Source organism: Haliotis rufescens, unplaced genomic scaffold (assembly GCF_023055435.1).
Source record: "Haliotis rufescens isolate VD_foot unplaced genomic scaffold, xgHalRufe1.0.p SCAF_12, whole genome shotgun sequence".
In the NCBI taxonomy this organism is placed as follows: Eukaryota; Metazoa; Mollusca; class Gastropoda; order Lepetellida; family Haliotidae; genus Haliotis; species Haliotis rufescens.
This window is the reverse complement of record NW_025963802.1, coordinates 13,350,665-13,374,371: the sequence shown is the minus strand read 5'-3', so window position 1 is coordinate 13,374,371 and position 23,707 is coordinate 13,350,665. Positions and strand designations below refer to the sequence as shown.

At 39.8% G+C, this 23,707-nt stretch overlaps 1 protein-coding gene across 10 annotated transcripts in view; it reads left to right on the top strand.

Moving 5' to 3' along the window:
- Nucleotides 1-23,707, top strand: part of LOC124142022 (nucleolysin TIAR-like) — a 224,825-nt gene that overhangs the window by 186,800 nt on the left and 14,318 nt on the right. For 8 of the 10 annotated variants that reach the window (XM_046510253.1, XM_046510249.1, XM_046510252.1 and 5 more), the window contains 6 exons: nt 5,887-6,007; nt 10,419-10,511; nt 14,198-14,282; nt 16,660-16,792; nt 18,960-19,135; nt 20,543-20,652. In XM_046510253.1, the coding sequence (XP_046366209.1) occupies nt 5,887-6,007; nt 10,419-10,511; nt 14,198-14,282; nt 16,660-16,792; nt 18,960-19,135; nt 20,543-20,652 (718 nt within the window). The remainder of the gene's footprint in view (nt 1-5,886; nt 6,008-10,418; nt 10,512-14,197; nt 14,283-16,659; nt 16,793-18,959; nt 19,136-20,542; nt 20,653-23,707) is intronic. The other 2 variants (XM_046510251.2, XM_046510250.1) reach the window with 2 other exon arrangements.

The window sequence follows — 23,707 nt, the reverse complement described above, 5'->3', positions numbered from 1 at the left end:
GGGGTACAATATTCTTGCCTAGAATCCTTGCGGGTCCATTCTAACATAGGTACGTTACACCTAGTCACACTGTCTACAGTCACACTCTCTCACCCAAGGTTTGTTGATCCACAGGTTAACATAGACACAAGACAACTTATGACCTAAGTAACAATATTTCTCTTCCTTGTGTCACCGACAGCCTATACCCATGCTCTTGGTGTTTGTATTTCGTTCCATCATTAGCTTTGCCAGGATTGATGTTTCGCCTAGCAACCGACTCAACAGTTGTTAACATAGGACTTTTGATAGATTCATCATCACTATGTAGATATTTGCATCAGGTTCATAGGCAGATAACACACACTTCAGCTTACTAGACGATAGCGAAGATGAACATTTCTTTAGTATTAATGTCTTTGCATGTAATATTGAACCATTTTATATTGATTTTTATGTGCTTAAAGTAAGGTCATTTGTTCGCAGAATGGATTAATATCAAACTAAAAACATTTATATTTTATACCAGGTTGAGATTCAAAGGTCTCCTTATTAACCGTTAAATAATCTCTCATTGTCATCGTTTTATTAATAGTAATAAATTAATATCTTACAGGGTATAAATTTGTGTAAACAGTATTCTGTTTTGTTATCAAACAATATCAGTATATTAGGTAAAAAACGCAAATGGCAATATTTCGGCACAATATTATCATTCATTCAATACCTAAGTAAATACAAATATTGACACGTCTGAGATTATCAGAGGCGAAGTGAGATAGATAATGACAATGGAGTCACTTTGGTAACAAAATGATCTTTGTATTCTTCTTCATTGGCCATTAATGGACCCAGTGCAATCACCCTCATTTGGTTCTGTCCCTACTTAAACAATAGTGGCACGTGCTTAAGTGTGCATGTTTCAGTGTCATTGTGGACTTGATAGAACTGCAAACGGGCTTTGAGGGATTGAATATAGAGAAACCATGTAATACACGGGTCATTTTATTGTGAAAGTAATAGCTGCCTAGACGCCCCTTTTCTCACCAAATATCTTTCTTTCATGTTCGTTCCAAATTAAGGCAACAGTGCTCCATGCTTTGTTAAACCGCTCACGAAAAGCCAGTATTTCTGAACGTAAAGATCTACTTAGGGTCACGCTTTCACTTAATATTGTCCCAATTGCATTATGGGTAGTGAGATGAAGCTACATGTTTTCAGCAATAACAAATGGACTGACAAACACATTGTAGTCAGTGGGATGAAATCCAATATCTTGTATTGCACTTGCTGTTGTTGGAAGAGGGTTGTCAAGGATAAGATTGATGGTTCTATTTCAATAGCTGTAAAAAGTTTTCAAAATAAGTTGTAAGTTTTGTTATATCATTTTCAAATTTAAAAACTAAAATATTCCATGTCATTTATTTTGGATGAAATAAAGTGTCCATCTTTGTCACTTTTGAAAAAACCCAGTGATTTTCGTTTAAATCCATGAATATTGTTTTTGTTTGTCTTCTTTGGGGAAGACTGATTAAAGATGATATATTTATGATAGTCCATTTAAGATAAATCCTCTGCTCTACTGCGCCAAACAATTATGAATGAAATATTGTGGTTACTTTCATGAAGTTGAAAAATTGCTGACGCGACATACATATATTATTTTTTTATCTCGCTGAAGTTAATGCACACGATGGTCTGATAAAGCTGAAAATTCACGGACTATGACGTACAATCCCCTTTACTGACGCACTCAGATATACATGAAATCTCTGAAATTTTATCTTCATTTTTTTAAGAGAATCAAATATTGACAGATGTGTTTGATTCTTTGTATCAAAATGGGCAGTGTGACTTTAAATGACAAAGCAGTCACCATGAATGATTACCGTTCAACTAAAATGTAACTTTCATTTAGGTCTTACATTTATCAAACGTCATAACAGAAGCACCAAGATTAATGTCCATTATGCTACACTGTCCATGCCCAATGTTCTGATATCATGTCAATGTTTTCTGATATTTATTTAAACAGTTTTGTTCAAATTCACTCTCAGTAACATTGAGGAGAGATCCAAATTTGCATAAATGCTCTCTTTATATGTTTTTAAAAAAATGTAATAGGTCTCTAATCAACTTACATTGGCAGCAAGAAAGTGAAAAAGCTCGCAGAATGGAAGGCAGGGGTAGGAAATGGCCTTTGAAGTTCTCCAATAGAGAACATGTAATAGATTTCTCTTTGTACAAAATGACTCAGGCGAAATGTCCCTTGAGTTTTTATTCCGACTGATTATCAGCAAGTCAAAGTGTTGTTTTTTTTCTGCAAGAGAATTTTCTCTTTGGGACTTCAGAAAATGGTTGAATAATTCATTTTATCCTGCTGGTTTTCATGTTGATATTTCCAGTATGTAAAGGGGGACAATTGTCTTGGTTGCACGCATCGTGGGTCATATGTGTTTATTCCTTAAAGTATTAAACACGTTCTTTGAATATACCACAACAGAAAGTTTGCAGTCATTCGAACATCTCCAAGTGGACAATGGCCTTGCTTTATGGATAGTATCCACGACAGGAAAAAGCAAGCCAAAGGAAGGCAACCCAAATATTGGGGATTAATGACAGGCTTCGAACACGCCAGTATTTTATCCCGACAGTTACCATGACGATTGCTGGGGATCGGGAGAAATTGTGTCATTTTCCATGGTCCCAAGGTACAGCTTCCCTAAGAGATGTGTATCATTCAGCAATTAGTTCCACACGCTGTCAATAAATAGTCTCAAAGGTAGTAATTTTTCCTCTTTCCCTGGATGGTATATGTGTCTCGTATTGTCAAATTACTTTGAATAAATTACACTTTTTCCCGCAAGCTTTTACACGAGTTGGCTAGTCAAATATCTCGGCAAAAATCATTGAACTTACACTTAAAAGCCAAATCATATTGAAGCAGTCGTGTGGAAAATGGTTTTGTTTCCTTTTGGTGATTGCACCCATGGAAAGAATAGTGGTAATTCTAAATGATATGCCTTCATTAACTGTCCCATTCATCACGTTTGTTTACCGATTCCATGCTTCACCGAGAGCGCCGATAAAAATCAGAACTGTCTGGTGGGGAGTAATTCCATTTGGTAGAAGAAGGTGAGGCTTGTCCTCCTCACACACAAACCAGAGCCATGACACGGATGCATCATGCACCGTGTCGCCCCTACTCCGCACAGCGCGCATACAGACTATTGTTTATCAAGCAGGGCAAATTTGTTCTCCCATTTGCAGGATTAATAGATAGAATATGGAAGAGAAACAGCATTTTTGTGACAATTAAGTGTATTGTGTTCGGTCGCGTCATGGAAGAGACATTGTTATCAGATAGGATGGATCAAGTTTGGCAACCGAATGGAAAGAACAAATAAACTTTGCATACTGGTAATACTGCACTAAGGTGCAGTCTCAAGCCTAACCAGTTTAAACATGGGGTAATTAGGTTTAATTGTGGTATGGTAATGAAATAGAGAAGTAAATCTCCTCTAATTGCAGCCATATTTAATGTTATTAATGAATATTTCACCTAGAACACGATCATTTAGCTGAGAATCGTGTCTGCTTTATGGTCACTTGTCTGTTGAAGGTGATCATCAGGCCTACCACTACTCACTCCTTGTGTTTTACAGGGAAGTCTGTTGTGAATAATTCATGAGCTTATTGTATGGACAGATTTGAGAAATATGATAGATTTCTGGACCCGAAATGTCAAATGATTTGACCTTGCTTTTAGCTTTTAAGATGTTGGAAAAGATCAGTTGTTACCCCAGGGATGGGGGGGAGGAGGAGATAAAAAACACCAGATGGCAGAAATGGGTTCATTTGTCATAAAGGTTACAAAGAAAGGGTATTCTGGTGTCCTGGTATTGCTTCTTTACTGTAGAATAATTCATTCCACTTTGTCCAAGGATGGTGCCACAGTGGTAGTCTGGTGGTGACAGTGGTAGCTTGAACTGAATAGGAAGTATGGTTGCAGTGCATTTGTATCAGTGCCAATGTCCTTGGTTAAAATCTCTGCTAGAATATTCCAAGGTCTGTATAATTTTGAGACTTAGCCTAGTGGGCAGTGTTTACGTTTGTGGCCAAACCAGGTTTGATGTTAATACTCATTCTTCATCCTCAGATAAAAAGGGGCTGTTGTTAGCCCAGTTGTCCGTGCCTATACTTTCTATTCTTACGCCCCCTGGTCTGTCAGCACCATATTGTTTTGGGGGCACGGGTGGCCCAATTGACTAAGGCGCCGCGATTTGCTGTGCAGAGTTGTGTCCCTTGGGCACGCCAGAAACCTATTATTGTGGGTTCGAATCCCGGTTCGCCCCAATTTTGTTTCTAGGTTTGTCAGCATCATACCCATGCTCGTGGGTTTCACCGACGTGGTAAACGTCTGAGACCTACATCACTTTGGGCTTTCCTCCCACATGAAGCTGACATGCTGTGATATAACTGGAATTATGTTAAAAGCAGCATTATACCCAACTCACTCACTCCTTTTTTGTTTTAGAGAGTGAGTTGGGTTTAATGCCGTTTTGAACAGTATACCAGTTATATAACAGTGTGTTAGCTTAATGTGGGGGGATGCTAGAAGTGATGCAGATCTCATAGGTTTGGCACTTTGTTGAAGCCCACAAGTGCTGGTCTGTTACTGAAAAACAGTTTGAGTTTCAACAAAGTGGTAATCACCTACACTCTGTCACTTTGGGGTTTCCTCCCCATGGCGACTTGCCATAATTTAACTGAAACAGTGTTTGAAGAGGTGTTAAACACAACTCACTCACTCATTCATCCTCATTCTTTCTGCAATGGTCCATTATCTGCCACTAAAGCAGATGAATACACTCTCTCACCTCTGAAGAGTTCCTACCAGTGTGTTGTGATGGAGATAAACCTTTATCCTTTCACAAAAAGACAAATGGAGTCAGTGTTTGTCTGTACCATTATTCTTCCACCCCACACTGACAAACTTCATTGAAAATATATCAACAAATCTCATCAGAAGAAAATCTCTTCTGTGTGCTTCAGTGTGATGAGGATAGTTCCTATAAAGCCTTAATTCTAAGTCAGTGTTCAATCAAGACCACACAGCCTTGCCTGGAGCAGCAGCTTTTTGCCATATCACGTGTGTCCCTGAAACAGACAAGCAAACTGGCGATATTTTATGGAAAATTTCAACTTCACAAAGCCGGAGTAATTGTCACACCTTGGAGAAAACTGAAAAAGCTGAGCTGATGGGGACATACTTGGGCCGTGCGGAATCCTTGCCGCTAGCGGAGTGACAACAGTTGTCTCCGTTCTGCCGCGATCCCCTGCTGCTTTTGAGATTGCTTCACATCTTCACGTCTGTTCGGGCCCATCTTTGAGCTCTGCGAAGACAGTTGTGAAAAACATGTGTTGATCAATACAACCTGCAATTTAAACTCTGAACACTGTTTTCCTGTATGTGTTAGGATGTTCTTGTGAAGATACCCAACACCAGGCTTTCTGTGCCGTTCCATGTAAATTAGGGAGCAAAAAACTGAGTTCATTACTGTTTTCTTTGCTCTTTTATTGATTTTTGGGAGGAAGGTGTAGGTTTTTTTCTGTCACCAGGACAAGAGTGTCGCACGATTTATGCAGTTTCACAGGGACAGAAACATGCCTGTTGCGTTTGTATTAAATAAACGTCAGCAATGAATTTCATTTACGTGAGCCAGTTGTGTTCAGAAAATTATTCTTAGAGCCATTTTCTGATTACTTTGTCGAAAAACGCAGCCTGATTTCATCCATTCCTATTAACTTTTTCCCGCTTTTTTCTCCCCCTTTGACATGATTTATTGCCACAGAGTGATTGGAATAAAGTAGCACTTCATAACTTTGAATCAATCTTTTTTTCAGGATGCAGAAAACGCAATCGCCAATATGAACGGGCAGTGGTTAGGTTCCCGGCCAATCAGAACCAACTGGGCTACACGAAAACCTCCTGCCCCAAGTCAGAAAGAAAACAGATGGTCGTCAGGTGAGATGTTGAAATTTTTACAAAATCATAAAAAAATTCTAATCAAACACTGTCTGCTTCTTGTCCTCATTTTGACTCCAGGGAAGGTTCAGTTTGCTGTCTGCTGTCTCGAGTTAAAAAATGCTTGAAAAAAATTGCTTTTACTCTTGCTGACTCTAGGTTAAGGTTCTAATTATGACCCCTCAACAGAACCTACTTCATTGAAGGACTATTTTCAAGAGGGTTCCTTCAGAATAGAAAAAGAAAACTCATTGCTTGCAGACAAAAAAAAGTTATTGAAAGTTATCTGTATATCGGTTTTATGATGGGTCTCCAGAGGATTGTATAAGAAACTAGAAGAGTTACGCTTTAAGGGAATTACCCATACTGCATCTCTTCATTATTGTACAGCATGTCGCTCTGTAGTGTAGTGGTGAGAATGTCATTCTGGAGAGTGGAAGGTCGGTCGTTTGATCCTTGGGCATGTCATACCAAAATAGGTTGACAGATGGTACTTGTTGTTACCCTGACATTTGGCATAAAGGGGATAAAACAAGGACTGGTTGGTTTGGAATTAGTATACTGTGTCTGAGTGGGGCATCCATGTTTAACTGCAGCATGGTATTTCAGTGTGCTAGCACTATAAAACCAGCAGTAGTCTACACACATGCACACACACTCGCTCACATTCATGTTGTTGTTTGTTGTTTAACGCCGCACTCAGCAATATTCCAGCTATATGATGGCGGTCTGTAAATAATCGAGTCTGGACCAGACAATCCAGTGAATTACATCATGGGCCTTGATCCACACAATTGGTTGGTTGGTTTGTTGTTTAACGCCGCACTCAGCAATATTCCAGCTATATGACGGCGGTCTGTAAATAATCGAGTCTGGACCAGACAATCCAGTGATTGATATCATGAGCATCGATCCACGCAATTGGTATACGATGACATGCATCAACCAAGTCAGCGAGCCTACACAATTGGAATACGATGACATGCATGAACCAAGTTGGCGAGCCTGACCACTTGATTCCGTTAGTCACCCCTTACGACAAGCATAGTCACCATTTACGGCAAGCATGGGTTGCTGAAGACCTATTCTACCCCGGATCTACATGTGTCCTGGCTCATAATGTGTCATTGTAGTTGGGTAGTGTAGCTCTCAGTGTCTGGTTTGTCTGGTGTGTTTGCATCAGTTATTGAATCCAGTAACTACAACTCGAATCCCTATTCACCAGACTGAGACGAGGGCAGAGAATCTGATATATGCCAGACGTTTATCACATAATAAATTAGAAAGGATCAGCTGTATTGATTGCGTTTAAAATTTTAACTTCACACACGAAATTCTTAGAATATTGACAGCAGGGTAAATATGCTGATACTCTTAGCTTCAGGAAGTTTGCCAACAAATGGCATTGCTGAAAATTTGAGTGACCATGTTTTAATGAGACATTGTCAGGAATGGGAATTTGAAGGGCTAGGTAAATATGCACGTGTTATATCTCTGTTGTCAATCTGCACCAGGAGACATTGAGTAGCCAGTCAGATGCCATTTAATTACTGCGAAGATTAATAACTTATTATGCAAATGAAGAGCACAGTTGGAAAATAATGTTCAAATATGTACTTGATGGAACTCCTGAAGGGCGTGTTATCCAGTTAATCAGGCACACTTGTAGAAGGATTGAGTGTATGCTAGAAAGTCATGGGAATAGATGGCTATCCATGTGCCCTTTATTCCATTAGAGGTGATGGAAGTTATATAGTCACGTTAATGTAATCACACATTAAGGGGCATGTACAGGAGCACAAAGAGCTGGTTCTCTCCACAGCAGGGAGGGGAATTAGGCCTAGCCCTGGTGCTACAGTGAGCAGTTACCTAATGTTAAAGATGTCCGCAGGGCTGGGTGAATTTTGAGGATGGAGTGGGTGTTGCGGTAGGACTAATTCGGGTAATAACTGTCAGAAGCAGATCTTGGATTTTGAAAAGGGGGTGCACACTCTGGCCATGTCATGAAGCAGGGGTCAGATTAGTTGATTTACCAGGAGTTTGAATCCAAAATATCCTTAAACTTCTTTTTTTTTCAAATTTGGTAATGATAGAATAATTTCCTATCAAAAGGTGATACAAGTGTAAATTTCATTTGTCTTGAGCAAAATCACTGTGAAGTAAACAAAATATTGGTTGGCGCGTAAGGTGTGTGAGAGGAAGGGGGAGTCGGAATATGTTTGCAGTACCTGAAACTTATGATAATAAGGCCTGTTTGTCATTTCCCCTAGTTTGTGGATCTCACTTCAAGGTTTTTGGGTTTCACCTTTCGTTCAGGCTTGCTAGCAATGCATCATAAATGATTAAACCTGTTTCAGAGACAAGATCCACAGCTATCAATTTCTTGTGTAAACTCATCCAAAGTGGGTATATGTCTTTCCCAACTCGCATGAAGTTAAGACAGTTGAATAATTCTGAGAGAAAAAACATGCACTACTTCTGTCAAGTACTTTCAATATCTAGTTTTAAACTATTTGTCAAAACTATTTTTGAACATTTTTTCACTTTGTAAGTGTAGGGAAATGCAATATGATATGAAACATAAAAGTACCACGGGATATGTTCCCTTACCCAAAGTTGTCAAGTCAAAGATGGAAAAAATAGACTGTGATATAGTTACTGCGCAGCAATTAAATGAGTGGGAACTCTTAAGGGAGTTCCTCATCTTATGAAGTTGTCACATGTCAAATCACATTTCTCCGACTCCGCACCAAGGTGAGAGAGGGAAACTTGTGAGACTGATCTCGTCACTTTTAACACAAAACAGATTTCCACTTTTTCACAGTAATCCATTCCCAAGTCGACCGATGTTCACCCCTACCGTTCGATAGTCTACTATTAGCATGATCATTTACATGTGTTTATCATAATCACATTTTTATGGGGATTAATGATGCACGTTTATGCCTCATCGGCAATGGATTATTCCCCACCAAGGTGATCAGACACCATCGTGAGTATGGCATCGGAAAGATGACAGGAAGGAAGGGTTAATGGCTCGACATGGGGCGGCCATCTTCTGGCTTTGCTGGTTCAAGGGATATGGGGATAGTGTCAAAGGTCAATCTAGGGGAAAGGGGAAAGGTGGCCACATTTGACCACGTCTTGCTGAATTGTAAGACGTCAGCTTTGAAACTGTAATGGATCTGATCAAATGTTATGAGTGTTTAGCTGTGATGATCACGTGAGCTACTCCCGTTATTTCATCGAACATTTGTTTCAGCAGACAAGTTTTAGTTTTATTTCAGAATTTTTCTGTTTTGATAAAATATTAGTTTTTTTCACAATTCTGGATTTCAGTGAGTCTTCTGAAGTTTGCTTCTTAAAATGTTTTGTGTTATTTTGGATTTTATACCAATATGTTTTGGCATGGAGTATTTGTTTTTACACGAAGAAAAACACAAACATGAATTTTGCTTGATTTTCAAATCCATTATCAGATTCTAGGAACATAATGACAGCACAAGAAAGGTGTGAAGTGTTCTTTAAAGGTCCCTGGCAGGCAAATTAGGGAAAAAAGCAGTGTTAGGTTGAAACTTGGGATTTTTTGAAGTTGTTGTTTTTCTTATTCCTTTTAGAGGTATTTCTCCCTTTTTTGCCCCTATTATGTGCAATATACATGTCACGCTTGCAGAGCTGGAATACTATCATATCTCTATATATCCTAACATCAATTTGGAATGCTTGAATTCCAATTTACGAGCCGTAACTAATGTTTGATGTAGGATCCATGAAGATCGGGGTTAGAATTGGTTTTCTTGCAAACCATGCTTGTCGTAAGAGGCGACTAACGGGATCAGTTGGTCAGACTCTCTGACTTTGTTGATGCAAGTCCTCGTATCCCAATGGTGCATATCAGTGCTCATGATATCAGTCACTGGATTGTCTGGTCTACATGATTATTTACAAACTGCTGTCATATTGCTGAGTGCAGCATTGAACAACAAACAGCCAAACAATTATTGAGGTTGACTTGGGGCCGAATATCGGCCTCTGAGAGTGCCTGGATAGATACCGGAAGTATTAGCACTATGCTCTGCTTGATAAATCCTGAGACCCATGAAGATCCGGGATTGAATAGGTCTTCAGCAACTCATGCTAACTAACGAGATTGGGTGGTCAGGCTCACTGACTTGGTTGATGCATGTCATCGTATCCCAATTGTGTGGATTGATGCTAATGGTATTAATCACTGGATTGTCTGGTCCAGACTCAACTATTTACAGACCGCCGTCATGTAGCTGAAATATTGCTGAGTGCGGCATTAAACAACAAACAAACAAAATGATAAATCCTGGAAGTAATAACTCTATGCCCTGTTTGATAAATCCTAGATGTATTAACACTAATGTTCTCTGTTTGCTGTTTCCAGATGTAAAACCGCTCTCTTATGATGAAGTGTTCAGCCAGTCCAGCGCCACAAACTGTACAGTGTATTGTGGAGGAATTTCAAATGGACTCACAGGTATTGAAACAATAGCATTCCTTTAAGCAAGGCCTGTCAGTATGTACTAGAGCCACAGACAGGGCTGGCTAGCCATATGGTTGAGGTGTATCAGTGGTAGAAACTTACATTTATAGTCCACTAGTCCTTATAATGATGGGGCGGTCGGGTAGCCTAGTGGTTAAAGCGTTCGCTCGTCACGCCCAAAACCCGGGTTCGATTCCCGACATGGGTACAATGTGTGAAGCCCATTTCTGGTGTCCCCCTCCGTGATATTGCTGGAATATTGCTAAAAGCGGCGTAAAACAGTACTCACTCACTCACTCCTTATAATGATAATATATAGCAAAACCCCTTAAAAATGGCCAATTTCTACTAGTCCTTATGATACCTTAACTATTGGGCAGTTTGGCAAGGACTACAGGACTAGAGGCCAATTTCTAACGCTGTGTATGCGTGTCACACCAAAGCAGTGTTCATTTATTGTTTTCTAGTCTGTGATTTGCATCTAGCCAAAGTCAAGTAAAATGCCTGTCAGTCAGGTAACATTTGCTTAATATTTGTCCATATGTTGAGTTATATGTGCTGAATAGGATGTTGAAAGACAGTGGACTTGCCAAATTTGGTACTGTCAGTTCTGTATATGGTTTTTGAAGCCCATTTTGTGACTTGGCTGCTGAAAGTAGTATTGTGCAAAAAGGCCATGAAACCTACCCACTCACCACCTCATATTACAGGCATGGGCAATACAAAATCTGAGGGATCTTTACAACAACTAGATATGATATGCACATGTTATGTTTGATAGTTTTTAGCCCTAATTTGACTTCTGAATTATCTGAAAGAGGCAAGCGGATATAGAAACCAGATATTTAACTGAGCTTTCATCCACAACTGGGTTGCGTAGTGTGAAAGTGGATATGAGGTCTTGATAAGCACTGTTAGTGTATTTGCTAATGTGTGAAATAAAATCAGTGTTCAACTCCCTAACTAGGGTCTCAAACCCAGAGGGGGTATCAGGGTTAGAAATTGGCGCTAGTCCTATAGGCCTTGCCAAACTGCCCAATAGTAAAGATATCCTAAGGACTAGTAGAATTTTGACATTTTTAAAGGTTTTGCTATATGCTATCATTATAAGGACTAGTGGACTGAAACTGTTAGTTTCTACTGCTGGGGTATGTGGGTCTAAGTGGCCGATGTGCTGTGCAGAGTTTTGTCCCTCGAGGCTGGAACAAACCTATGATTGTTGGTTTGCATCCAGGTTTGCCCCGATCATGTTTCTTGGTTTGTCAGAACCATACGTGGGTTTCCCAAAGGTGGTAAATGTCTGAGACCTGCATCACTTAGGGCTTTCCTCCCACATTAAGCTGATGATATGACTAAAATACTGTTAAAAGCGGCGCTAAACCCAACTCACTTACTCATTTATTAAGCTGACACACCATGATATAACTGGAATACTGTTCAAAGTGGCATTAAACCCCACTCACTCACTCACTCACTCGGGGCGGTCGGGTAGCCTAGTGGTTAAAGCGTTCGCTCGTCACGCCGAAGACCCAGGTTCAATTCCCGACATGGGTACAATGTGTGAAGCCCATTTCTGGTGTCCCCCGCCGTGATATTGCTGAAATATTGCTAAAAGTGGCATAAAACCACACTCACTCACTCACTCACTCACTTGCTCCTGGAGGTCCGTTCAGTGTGTTTCCATTGTCTGCCTACACAGATGCTTGTAATAGTGTTTGTGGTAGGACTGCAAATGTCTGTGGTTTAAAATTTTATATCTGGTGACATAAAATTACTAGTCTCAGCGCTATGGTCTCTTTGAGAAACAGATCTGTCACTGATTGTGAGTCTAAGAAAAACAATATCAGCCTCATCTTTTCCAAAGACACAGTCTACCTTCTTTCAAATTATACTTAATCAACGACTGACTGATAGTTCTTTCAAGCTATCTCGTTTCACCGACATTACAACCAGTCATGAAAAAAATGTCCGAAGTCAAATTCCAAGCAGACAAGCTAAAAAAAACACAAGTCGTGATTTATTTCTCAGTGAAGATATTGAGCAATTTCCAATAGGCTGATGTAGGCCTAGGAAGACCCATGAACATGGACATGACCACAAAGTGTACTAACCCTCGTAATGGTAATCTATAAGAAACCACTAAAATTGGACTTATCACTACAGGCTCTTCAGGTACATTTAACATTGCTCAAATTGGCTCTGATTGGTGCCTCTATGCTAACTTCAATTCCAGGTTTGGTCTGGTAGACGAGGAGGTCAAGGATGTTCTTGACTCTTGTGTAAAGTCAACTTGACGATTTCATGGATAGCCTTGTATAACATTAAAGTTTAAATGGAGTCTGAGAAAGCCGTAGTGAATGCAGATTCAGACTTTGATATGAGAATTTGACTCGTTGAGAGAAGACTACAACATTAGAACGATGGCTTGCTGGTGTGCAGCTCCGTTCTTCATTCATTTCATCCAACATTTTGTTGAAAAGTTTAACGAGCAATTACCCTCAATAGCTGCTTAGTCTAAAACCTTTTAGGGATTGTTGTGTTCTTTCAAATCTGAGATTTATCAGAGCTGCACAGATCTTAAGGGAACAATCAAGGAGTCTTGTGGGTAATGTGTTAGCTTTTAACACGTGAGGCTAAGGTTTAATTCTGCATGTGGGGATTCCGGGGCAGAATGGGTCCCTAGTAAGCAATGGGAGTGGAGACTGAAATGGGATTTTGGTGACCTGACTGATTTATGGGTATAATGGAGAGCTGGAGTCCAAGGGTGACCTTACTTAACAGTTCTAATGGGATCTAGGGAGCACCTGTGACCTGTGACCCAACTGGCTTAGCAGTTCTAATGGGATCTGGGGACCAACTGTCACCTGTGACCTGACTAATTTAGCAGTTCATCCTACCCCCACAACATGGATCGATATTGACACACATAACTACTGAATTAACAGAGACAGAAAAATAAAAATCATGTTAAGGTTACCCTGAATGGGCAAAAGTAGTTGTAATAAGGTGATATTCAAAGCTAATTTGATGATGAATCATACCGCTGATCACTTTGATTTTGTTGGCAAATACTAAATTCACATCAAAAAGCATGAACCTATGTTGGGTACAAGCAGTCAGTCTCCAAGCCATTGATTGATGAAGGTTGTGATCAGTAGGCTGCTTATGGGTCCATACTGTCATGTCCAGGTCGACCTGGGTAGCCACCAGTACACGATCCAGATAGAACTACCCAGGGAATATCAAGATGTATGGCGTACAGTCAGATGAAAAATTGGAATTGGCATTACTCTTACACACCATCCTTCATACCGAAACAAGTGTGTCAGATATTTGTAATCCTTTTTCACGCAGCCCTCCTTTCAAACTCGGCAATAAATCATCCCTCCACAAAAGATTGAGTCCGGTTTCAGATAAGGTGTCTTTGATAAGTATGGCAGAACAAATTATTTATGAAACAGCTCTTAGCTTTTATAAGTCGACCAGATTCCTGATTTATCAAGTATTGTTTCACTGTCACTGTGTGTTAATGTTAGCCCGAGTCCATTATCTTGATCGTGTGAGAGCAAGTGGACGGGGCAGATTTCAAGTGTGAGATTTGTTAGTTATTTTGTGTTGGGTCTCCTTTATTTTGTTCCCATGAGAATTGTGCATTTATTTCTCTCTTCTTACTTTTCCAGAGGAATTGATGAAGAAGACATTCAGTCCATATGGGGCTATACAAGAGATCAGGGTGTTTAAAGATAAAGGTTATGCTTTTGTAAGGTGAGCTTCGATTGTTTGTTTGTTTGTTTGTTTGTTTGTTAGTTAGTTGTTTAACGTGGCACTCAGCTTTTTTCCAGCTATATGACAGTGGTTTGTAAATAATCGAGTCTGGACCACACAATCCAGTGATTGACATCACAAGCATCGATCTACACTATAGGGATATGATGACATGCATCAACCAAGTCAGCAAGCTTGACCACCCGATCCCGTTTGACGCCTCGTACGACAAGCATGAGTTGCTGAAGACCAATTCTAACCTGGATCTTCACGGGTTGAATTTGTGTTATGACATTAGGTTAAAGAAATCAAGACATTTAGTTCTCAAGCAGAGGCTTTTAATAAATCAATGCTTTTATGAAGAAGTATCTTATCTGAAATTGAGATTTTAGTCGACCTGCTTAGCCAGTTTTGAAAAATCTGTTAAAAGGCAAGATGGATTTGCAAAAGAAACTCAAAAGTAAACTTTTGTCAAATTTAACCTACCATAAACTGTATACACGTATCTGAAATGAGATCAGTCTATTTACAGGAAACATTATCAGCAACATTCAGGGCTTGATTTAATGAACTTGCTTAAACTTGCACCATGTGCGTGTTGACATGAACAGCTGGTTGCACCAGACAAAAACAGGTTGCCCCCTGGTCCAATAAAGCTGAAGCTTAGATGCATAAACTGGTCTAAATAAGTAAAGTCTCAAATCTCAGAGGAGTGTGTCAGGTGTCTTGAATTACACATAACAACGATTTGTAATGTACTTCGGTACATTAATCTTAGAGGTATTGAGTGTGTTCACAGATCGTTGTTGTGTGGACAAGTAAAGGTTACCGGTAGTCAGAAAAAAATTTATAATAGGTCGTACTCATGCATGTTTTATAGAGCTAAATCAAGCCCTGAGATTATGAATCCTCTTCAGAAAGACCTAAGTCTTATGAGACCCATTAAACTCAAGTGTAAAGTAACATGCAGAAATGCAAAAGCAGTCGACTGGACCAAACATCATAACATCTCGATAACAAAAAATCCAGTTGAATATAAACACTATATTTTTTATGGTGAAAAATATCTGAACGACCTCATAAACAATGATAGATACACTATCTGCTCAACAAATGCTCATTAATATGCAACTGAAATCACAAGTATTAAATCGCTTCTCAAAAAGAGCAATAATGCATCGTAGGCTCATATTCCATTTCATGTTTTTCAATGGTATATCACCCCATATATCTGACGATTTGGCCTTTAGTTTATTGTCGGCTTCTTTGCTTTTTGTAGCCAATAGAATGACTGGTGATATGTCGTTAAAAGTGAACACAACACTAGCAGATATCTTTAATTGGAAGTGTAAATCACTTCTCAAACATATTGCAGCCCAAACTCAAATTCCATTTCCATTCTTCCCCAAAAGAAGAAAATTCTTGAAAATGAATTATGATGTAATTTTTTTTAATCTTTTTATGAAGAAATATTCGTTAAAAGAAGATGGTTATATATGTTTATTTTGTTTAAACTTGGTTGAATCCATGTCATTGCACGCTGACGGCGTGGATTGTTTCACATAATATCAGTCACTGGGTTGTCTGATCCAGATTTGATTATATGCAGGCCAGCTGTCTTTGGTGATGCAATTCGCTGTGCAGATTTAAACCCCACTCACTCACTCACACTCACTCACACTCACTCACTCACTGTGCCACAGAAAAAAACCTGAACAAACAATAAGTGGTTTTCCACCATTCACAAAACCTAATGATATATTACATTTTTATCTCCAAAAATCAATTCATATGCAGAATGTGTTAAATGGTTAAAATCTTTTGTTCACAAATGCATGCCAGCAAATTGACACATTTCTATTATAGATTTGCAAAGTGTTCAGTTGTTGCTTTCCTTGCAACCAGTTATTAAAGACCATTGTGTATGAATCTGTTGAGTTCAGACATACTCATGTTCTTATGAGACAGTAGCTGTGTAAAATTCATCCCCTGCAGCAAATATGCATCTGTATGAGAAAATATCAAATATGATCTATCTTTGTTGCTAATAACTACATGTAAAAACTTGCTCAAGTAACATGCCTACTTGAAGGATATCTTTGGCAGATGTGCACATGGCGGTGCTTGCAAGTAGACTTAATTTGTGAAAACCTTGTTTTCTCGAATTTTTTATTTGATAACGAGTAGATTTCATACTTTTAAGCAAGACACATATAAACAAAAGTATTGCTGTAGTTTCCAGGTATTCTACATTAAAACTAATTCATGTTATTTGCCTGGAACAACGAAATAATTGTTTGTCTGTTTTACAATATTATATTTGGGATGATGCTCGTTTTGTTCGACAATCTTGTTTAACGTCGTCCTAATTTTTCAGATTTGCTTCAAAAGAAAACGCAACAACTGCAATTGTATCTGTACATGGGTCAACAGTGAACGACCAACAGGTGAAGTGCTCCTGGGGTAAAGAATCGAATGACCCCAGTCAGACAACACAGCAATTGGTAAATGTACGTACAAACTTCCCACCCATCAAGCCACTCTCCATCCATCAACTTACTCTCCCATCCTCATATCCACTCGCTTTCCCCAATCCTTCCACTCACTTTCCCATCCTCCCATCCATCAACTCACTCACCCATCCTCATATCCACTCGCTTTCCCCAATCCTTCCACTCACTTTCCCATCCTCCCATCCATCAACTCACTCTCCCATCCTCATATCCATTCGCTTTCCCTAATCTTTCCACTCACCCATCCTCCCATCCTCCCATCCATCAACTCACTCACCCATCCTCATATCCACTCGCTTTCCCCAATCCTTCCACTCACTTTCCCATCCTCCCATCCATCAACTCACTCACCCATCCTCATATCCACTCACTTTCAGCAATCCTTCCACTCACTCACTCACTCACCCATCCTCCCATCCATCAACTCACTCACCCATCCTCCCATCCATCAACTCACTTACCCATCCTCATATCCACTCGCTTTCCCCAATCCTTCCACTCACTCATCCATCAACCCATTCGTCCATCTATTTCGTCCCATTTTTCGATTTATTATGTATTCTACTCAAAAGAAGTTAAGGAACACTGATTCTTTCATATTTCGATAGTTAATCTGTCACTACGGTAATATGAAAGAATCAGTCTTCTATAACTTCTTTTGAGAAGTATATGTGTGTTTATATAATCTTTGTTAACCCTGATATTCTCACTCTGTTATTACCGGACTGTATCTGTCCGTATCACATGGCGTAAGAGGTAAACATTCTGCAGAATCGATATATTTTGGGTGGCATAACGTACCATTATCTTCAAACGTGCAAATGTTAACATCACGTGTTGACTTAGTGTCTATGTTTGAGAAGAGGATGTAGCCTGAAAGTCACTACAAGATCTATATATTCTTTGTTCACTGTCTTGTAATGTGTTCAAGTGTACATCGGAAGAATGGAATGGGATTTCCTAAAAGATTGAGTGTTTTGTGTAAAAAAATTGATCGCCTGAAATGTTGACAATAGCTAATGTATAGAAGTGTGCTGAGAAGAATTGACGTATCAAGTACTCTTGACATTTTGGTCTGATGAATGTTTGATTGTGGCTGACATAAGTCTGTGATGAAGGTTTAAACATTTCTGTCGTTTTGATAAAGATGGTTCTGAAGGTATGAAGACAGATGATATTTTGGTGAAGACATTTGTGAAAGTCAAATTGCTTAGAATCCCAGACATTGTGTGTTTGGTAAAACAATATTGCTAAGTGTTCAGTTGAGCATGTTAAAAAATGTCATCTTAATAGCATTAAATAGGTAATAACTATGTTCAAGAAATGTCAAGGCCGTCGCAAGCTATAGTATTAGGTTCTGTTGATATTTTGAGAAGAAGATTATGGTTTTCATGCTGATGTAACTTCTGAAATTTTTTGTCCATTATTCTGACAGTGCAAGCATTCATTTTAATTTATTTGAGGTTAATTAAGTGTTATGAACAGATCATCATCCTTATTGCAGCTTCAGTTCCTTTTCTTCTTTTAGTTTTTTTCAAGAGTCCACTTCTCTGGGCATGTTATTGTGTTAAATACAGACATAAATACACTGCTCAATGTTGCTGAGGACCACACCTTTCACTGAAGATGACTATTTGGTCCTTAGCAGATGTTGAGTAGTATATTAGCCTCTGCAGTGACGCTGCCATCAAATCAACTGTTTCAACAAGGTGGTTATTGTGATTTGATACCTCACTCATCTACCCACTCACTCACTCACTGGTCTTCAGCATCCCACGTTTGTCGTAAAAGGCGACTGTTTGTTGTAAAAGGCGACTATGCTTGTCGTAATGGGCGACTAATGGGATCGGGTGGTCAAGCTCGCTGACTTGGTTGATACATGTTATTGTATACTACTTGCGTAGATCAACGCTCATGATGTCAATCACTGGATTGTCTGGTCCATATTTGATTATTTACAGACTGCCATCATATTGCTGGAATATTGCTGAATGTGGCGTTAAACAACAAACAAACACTCACTCAGATTCACTCTCTCTTTCACTCACTCACTCACTCACTCACTCACTCACTCACTCACTCACTCACTCACTCACTCAAGGACACTGTGCATTAACTTTGTCATGTATTCCTTTACAAATACAAGTATATTTCTATTTCACAGCAGCAGCAGCAACAACAGCCTTACCAGGCGACATCGCCCAACACGTACGGTCAGTACTTCAACATGGGCTACTACAACTACCCCGGCAACAGCGCCTACCAGAGCGTGGGCCAGGCAGGCTATATTCAGGCAGCCAGCATGAGTCAATGGCCCCAGTATAACTATCAGTTTGCAGGGTAAGCGTAATGGAGATAGATAGCAGCATTGATTTTGCTGGAGACAACGATCTTTGTGTTCTGTGTATCGCAATCATTGTATCCATAAAATGTATAAACCCAGGAGTGTCATGGATTCTGTTTGTATGAGACACATGTACTGACAAAGGCTGAGAGCTGCACCCATCAGACATTCTGTGTCGAGTTCATGATGGTGTCCGATCAGCTAAACAGTGCAGACAAAACTGTTTCAAAACCTAGCGTGTACATGTTATATGAGGATGTGTTAATAAACACAGTCTGTGCCAAACATTTGCGTCTACTTGCATGAATTCATCTCCTGGGAAAATTATTAATAGTGTTTGATGTTAATATATGGGATATGGCTGAGCTTATCAGACAGAAAGAAGTGTTTCTAGACTTGGGCTTCACAGGTTGTCACCTTCATCATATGATGCGTTGACAGATGATGAACCAATGCATTTTGAACTACAGTAAAATACATTTATAACAAACACGCCCAAAACTAACTGGTGGATATACCGATCTGTTGTTTTTTAGTCCCCTGTATATGTGCTTTATATGTGCTTATAACGAACTACGGTTTTAACAAACTAAATTTAGTTGTCCCTTTGAGTTTGTTATAATCATAGTTTACTGTACTTGAATTAAAATTGCTGAAATTGGGGAGTGGCCTCAACCTTGTTCTCTCCCAATCCAAACCCACACCTCCCACCCCTTTGGACACTCACTCACTCTATTCACTTTGTCACCCGTGGAGATCCGGGCGAGATTAGGTCTCAGCAGCACATGCTTGCCGTTAATGGTGACGATGCTTGTTGTAAGAGGCGACTAATGGGATCGGGTGGTCAGGCTTGCTGACTTCGTTGATCCATGTCATTGTATCCCAATTGTGTGGATCAATGCTCATGATGTCAGTCACTGGTTTGTCTGGTCCAAACCACTGACATATAGCTGGAATATTGATGAGTGTGGGGCTAAACAACAAACAAAACAAAAATGTAATCTTAAGTTAGATGAGGTAGTTCGATGAGGTAGCCCAATTATTAAAGTGTTTCCTTATCACACAAGGCCTGGATTCAGTTTTCTACATGGGTACGATATGTGAAGCCCATTTCTGTGTCCCCAGCCATGATATTGCTGGAATTCTACCAAATAGTGGCTTAAAACAAAACTTACCCACTTACCCGAAACAGAGGTGTTTTCATCAGTGGTCGGGGCGGTCGGGTAGCCCAGTGGTTAAAGCGTTCCCTCGTCACGTCGAAGACCCGGGTTCAATTCCTGACATGGGTACAATGTGTGAAGCCAATTTCTGGTGTCCCCCGCCGTGATATTGCTGGAATATTGCTAAAAGCGGCGTAAAACCATACTCACTCACTCACTCATCAGTGGTCGTCCTTGTTTCAGCGGCAATATGCAGATGCAACAGCAGTGGGGTCAAGTGCCAATGCAGCCAGGACAACAGCAGTTCAACGGGCAGCAACAGCAGGGTGTGGTCGGCTACCCTATGCAGCAGGGTGAGATTACCATTTTTAGATACTGTGCTCTAAGTCAGTGAGTGGCCGTGGTGTGTCCGTGTGCGCACGTGCCTGCCTTGACGTGCGTGCAGTGACTCGCCCCCTTGTATGCGACTACCACACTAACACATGTTGGTGCTCGCTACTACCACGTACAGAGGAAACTAATATTATCTGCATTGTATCATAAGAGGAATGTTGTGCTGTTTACCCTTTCTAGTGGATTGGATGTAGCCAGGCTGGTTAACTTGATACACTAAAGGCCTTTGCAGGAACCTATAGACCTTGAATGTTCCTTGTCTGGGATCTTCAATATTCCTTACCTTGGTTTTGCAGTATATTCCCCATCTCTGCCATTAAGTATGACCTCATGTATTGGCTAATCAGTATATTCCCTAGTTAGACTGCTCAGTATTATATCTTTAGACTGTTCAGTATCCCCTATTCCAATATATACCTTGAATATACATTATTTGCGGTGTTTAGGCTATACGTTATATACCCTGTGTGGGCTATACATTACATATTATCCAGGTTATGCATCATATGCCCCACTTGGCTATGCATTATATATTCTATCAAGGTTATGCATCTGAGCAGTTTGATAAATTTCTGGTGTATTCAGCACCCAAATTCCAGTTTAATACGTAAAACACAATTTGGTTTTATTTTAATATGTTATTCTGCAGAACCAAACTTGGTTGTTTCAATGTACAGTGCCTAGTCAACTGACAGGGTCTGTGTGTCACAGGTGGATAAACATGGGTACAGTAAGCAGATTTTATGATCTTTTCAGAATAAACACTAGACAATAATAGGAATAAATTGTGAATGAAATTTATGCATACCTACCTTGGTAGTACATGCAGTATATCATGTATAGCCTGAAGCTACCACATGAAATAAACAAGCTATTAGTCGGAAGAATATACACAGTATATTAGATAGAGCATCGGTACTATAACACTGGTTCTGGAAATACATTATACACAGTATATTAGCTGGAGCATCGGTACTATAACACTGGTTCTGGAAATAAATTCAGATGCACATTTAATTGAGTCTGTCTTATTATCTCAGGGTATGCGGCCTGTAGATCACAGCCCCAAATATTGTCCTTTGGAAAACTCCCTAAATCACTGACATGACATACCCAAATAACCCAGCTCTATATCTGGTAGGATATTATATTACTCTGTCTCAAATCTTCAACAATTTTCTCCAGTGACATAGATGAATCTCATTACTCAGTCTAGCCGAGCGGTGTCTAGTCTTGTAGGATACAGAAGAGCTACATATTGTTCAGAATTAACCTTTTCGTTTAGCAATCTCTCTTAAAGCATACTTTATAACCAAATCTTACACTGTATGAGGGTGTTCCTGTTCTGCCAGCCAGGAGCTGTGTAACCATTGATTCTGATAAGGAATCTCTCCACTGGCTTGCTCCTGAGCCACGGATAAATCTTCTGGTCTGCTTAGCGTCCACAAACCCACCCTCCCATCCATTAACCCTTAGTTGTCCTTGTCATGATGTAGATAGGAATACCTTTTAATTGGAGTAGTTTCTTAAAGTTCTATTGATACCTTGTGTACTGTGAAGCTTGATGACTGCTGGAATCGTAGAGGCGACTACAGCCTTTGAAATTCATGCTTGTCTGCTTGCCCGAGACCTTTGTATTGTGGTGAGGACAAGTGAAAACCGTGTGATTGTAGTCCTCATTGACTCGTAGCATTTGAGGGCTGCAAATCTGAACCTGTCCTCAAGGCTTCAATTTCGCTACAAATGGGGGCAAGCAGATTTAATTATCTTTTCAGAATAAACACTAGGAATAAATTGTGAGTGAAATTTATACATGCCTACCTTGGTAGTACATGCAGTATATCATGAAATAAACAAGCCAACAGTCAGAAGAATATACACAGTATAATAGATGGAGCATCGGTACTATAACACTGGTTCTGGAAATACATTCAGACACACATTTAATTAAATCTATGTGACACAGACGCTCATGTAAGAATCTCTTTATGTTCCTGCAAAAGTATGCCATAATTTCGATATGTGAAGAAAATATATCCCACTTTCTTTAAGTTCCTGCAAGAATATATCACAACCTCTATTATGTTCCAGTAAAAGGAAGGTGGGGTGGGGAGAGAGGTCAGTGTATGAGGTCTGGGGTCCTTGAGACGGGCTGCTGTTGTATTGGGGCATAGGACCTTCTTAGCCAGTCTTATTACATTGGGTCTATGACAAGGACTACATACTAAATAAGTTCATTCACTGGAAGTCCCCAGCTACCTGATGCTGGTCGTAAGAGGCGACCAAATGGATTGGTGGTCAGACTCAGTGACTTGGTTGATGGCAAGTCATTGTACGCAGGCAGCAAGGATCATTGCACACAATATTGATCACTGGATTGTCTGGTAGGGATTTTATTGTTTTCAGGCTGCCATGATAAAGCTGAAATATTACTGAGTGCAAAAACAACAGAAACATGCATGCATGCACACACACTCGCGCACACGCACACTCGCGCAAGCACACACACTCACACACACACTTGCGCACACACTCGCGCATTCGCAAGCACACAAACACTCGCATGCGCAAGCACACACTCGCACACACACTCGCGCATGCGCAAGCACACACACAACTGGAATGACAGTTTTGCTTGGGCAGAAGAAAAACAATAATTAAAAACTTTTTAAGTCATCAACATGTAATCAGGGAAGGTTTGTTAATTGTGATTAGGATGCTACCTTTACTTCTACACTGTGTCAAAGTAACTCTCCTTTAGTGCTATGTTGTCTTGGATTGATGGTTGTTTGGAACACAAACTAGATTAAGGATAAATGAGAGAAATTATCCCTCAGGATTGGTAAGCCAGCCTTCACAGAAGAAATGTGGAGCTTAACCCCATGCTTCCTCTTCAAAGCTCAATCAACATCAAACGTAAAACAACCATTTAGAATATATACTTTCCCCAATGACAATTCAGTCTACAAAGCATAGCCAGCAATTCCCACTGTATGTTTAATTTGTATCAACATT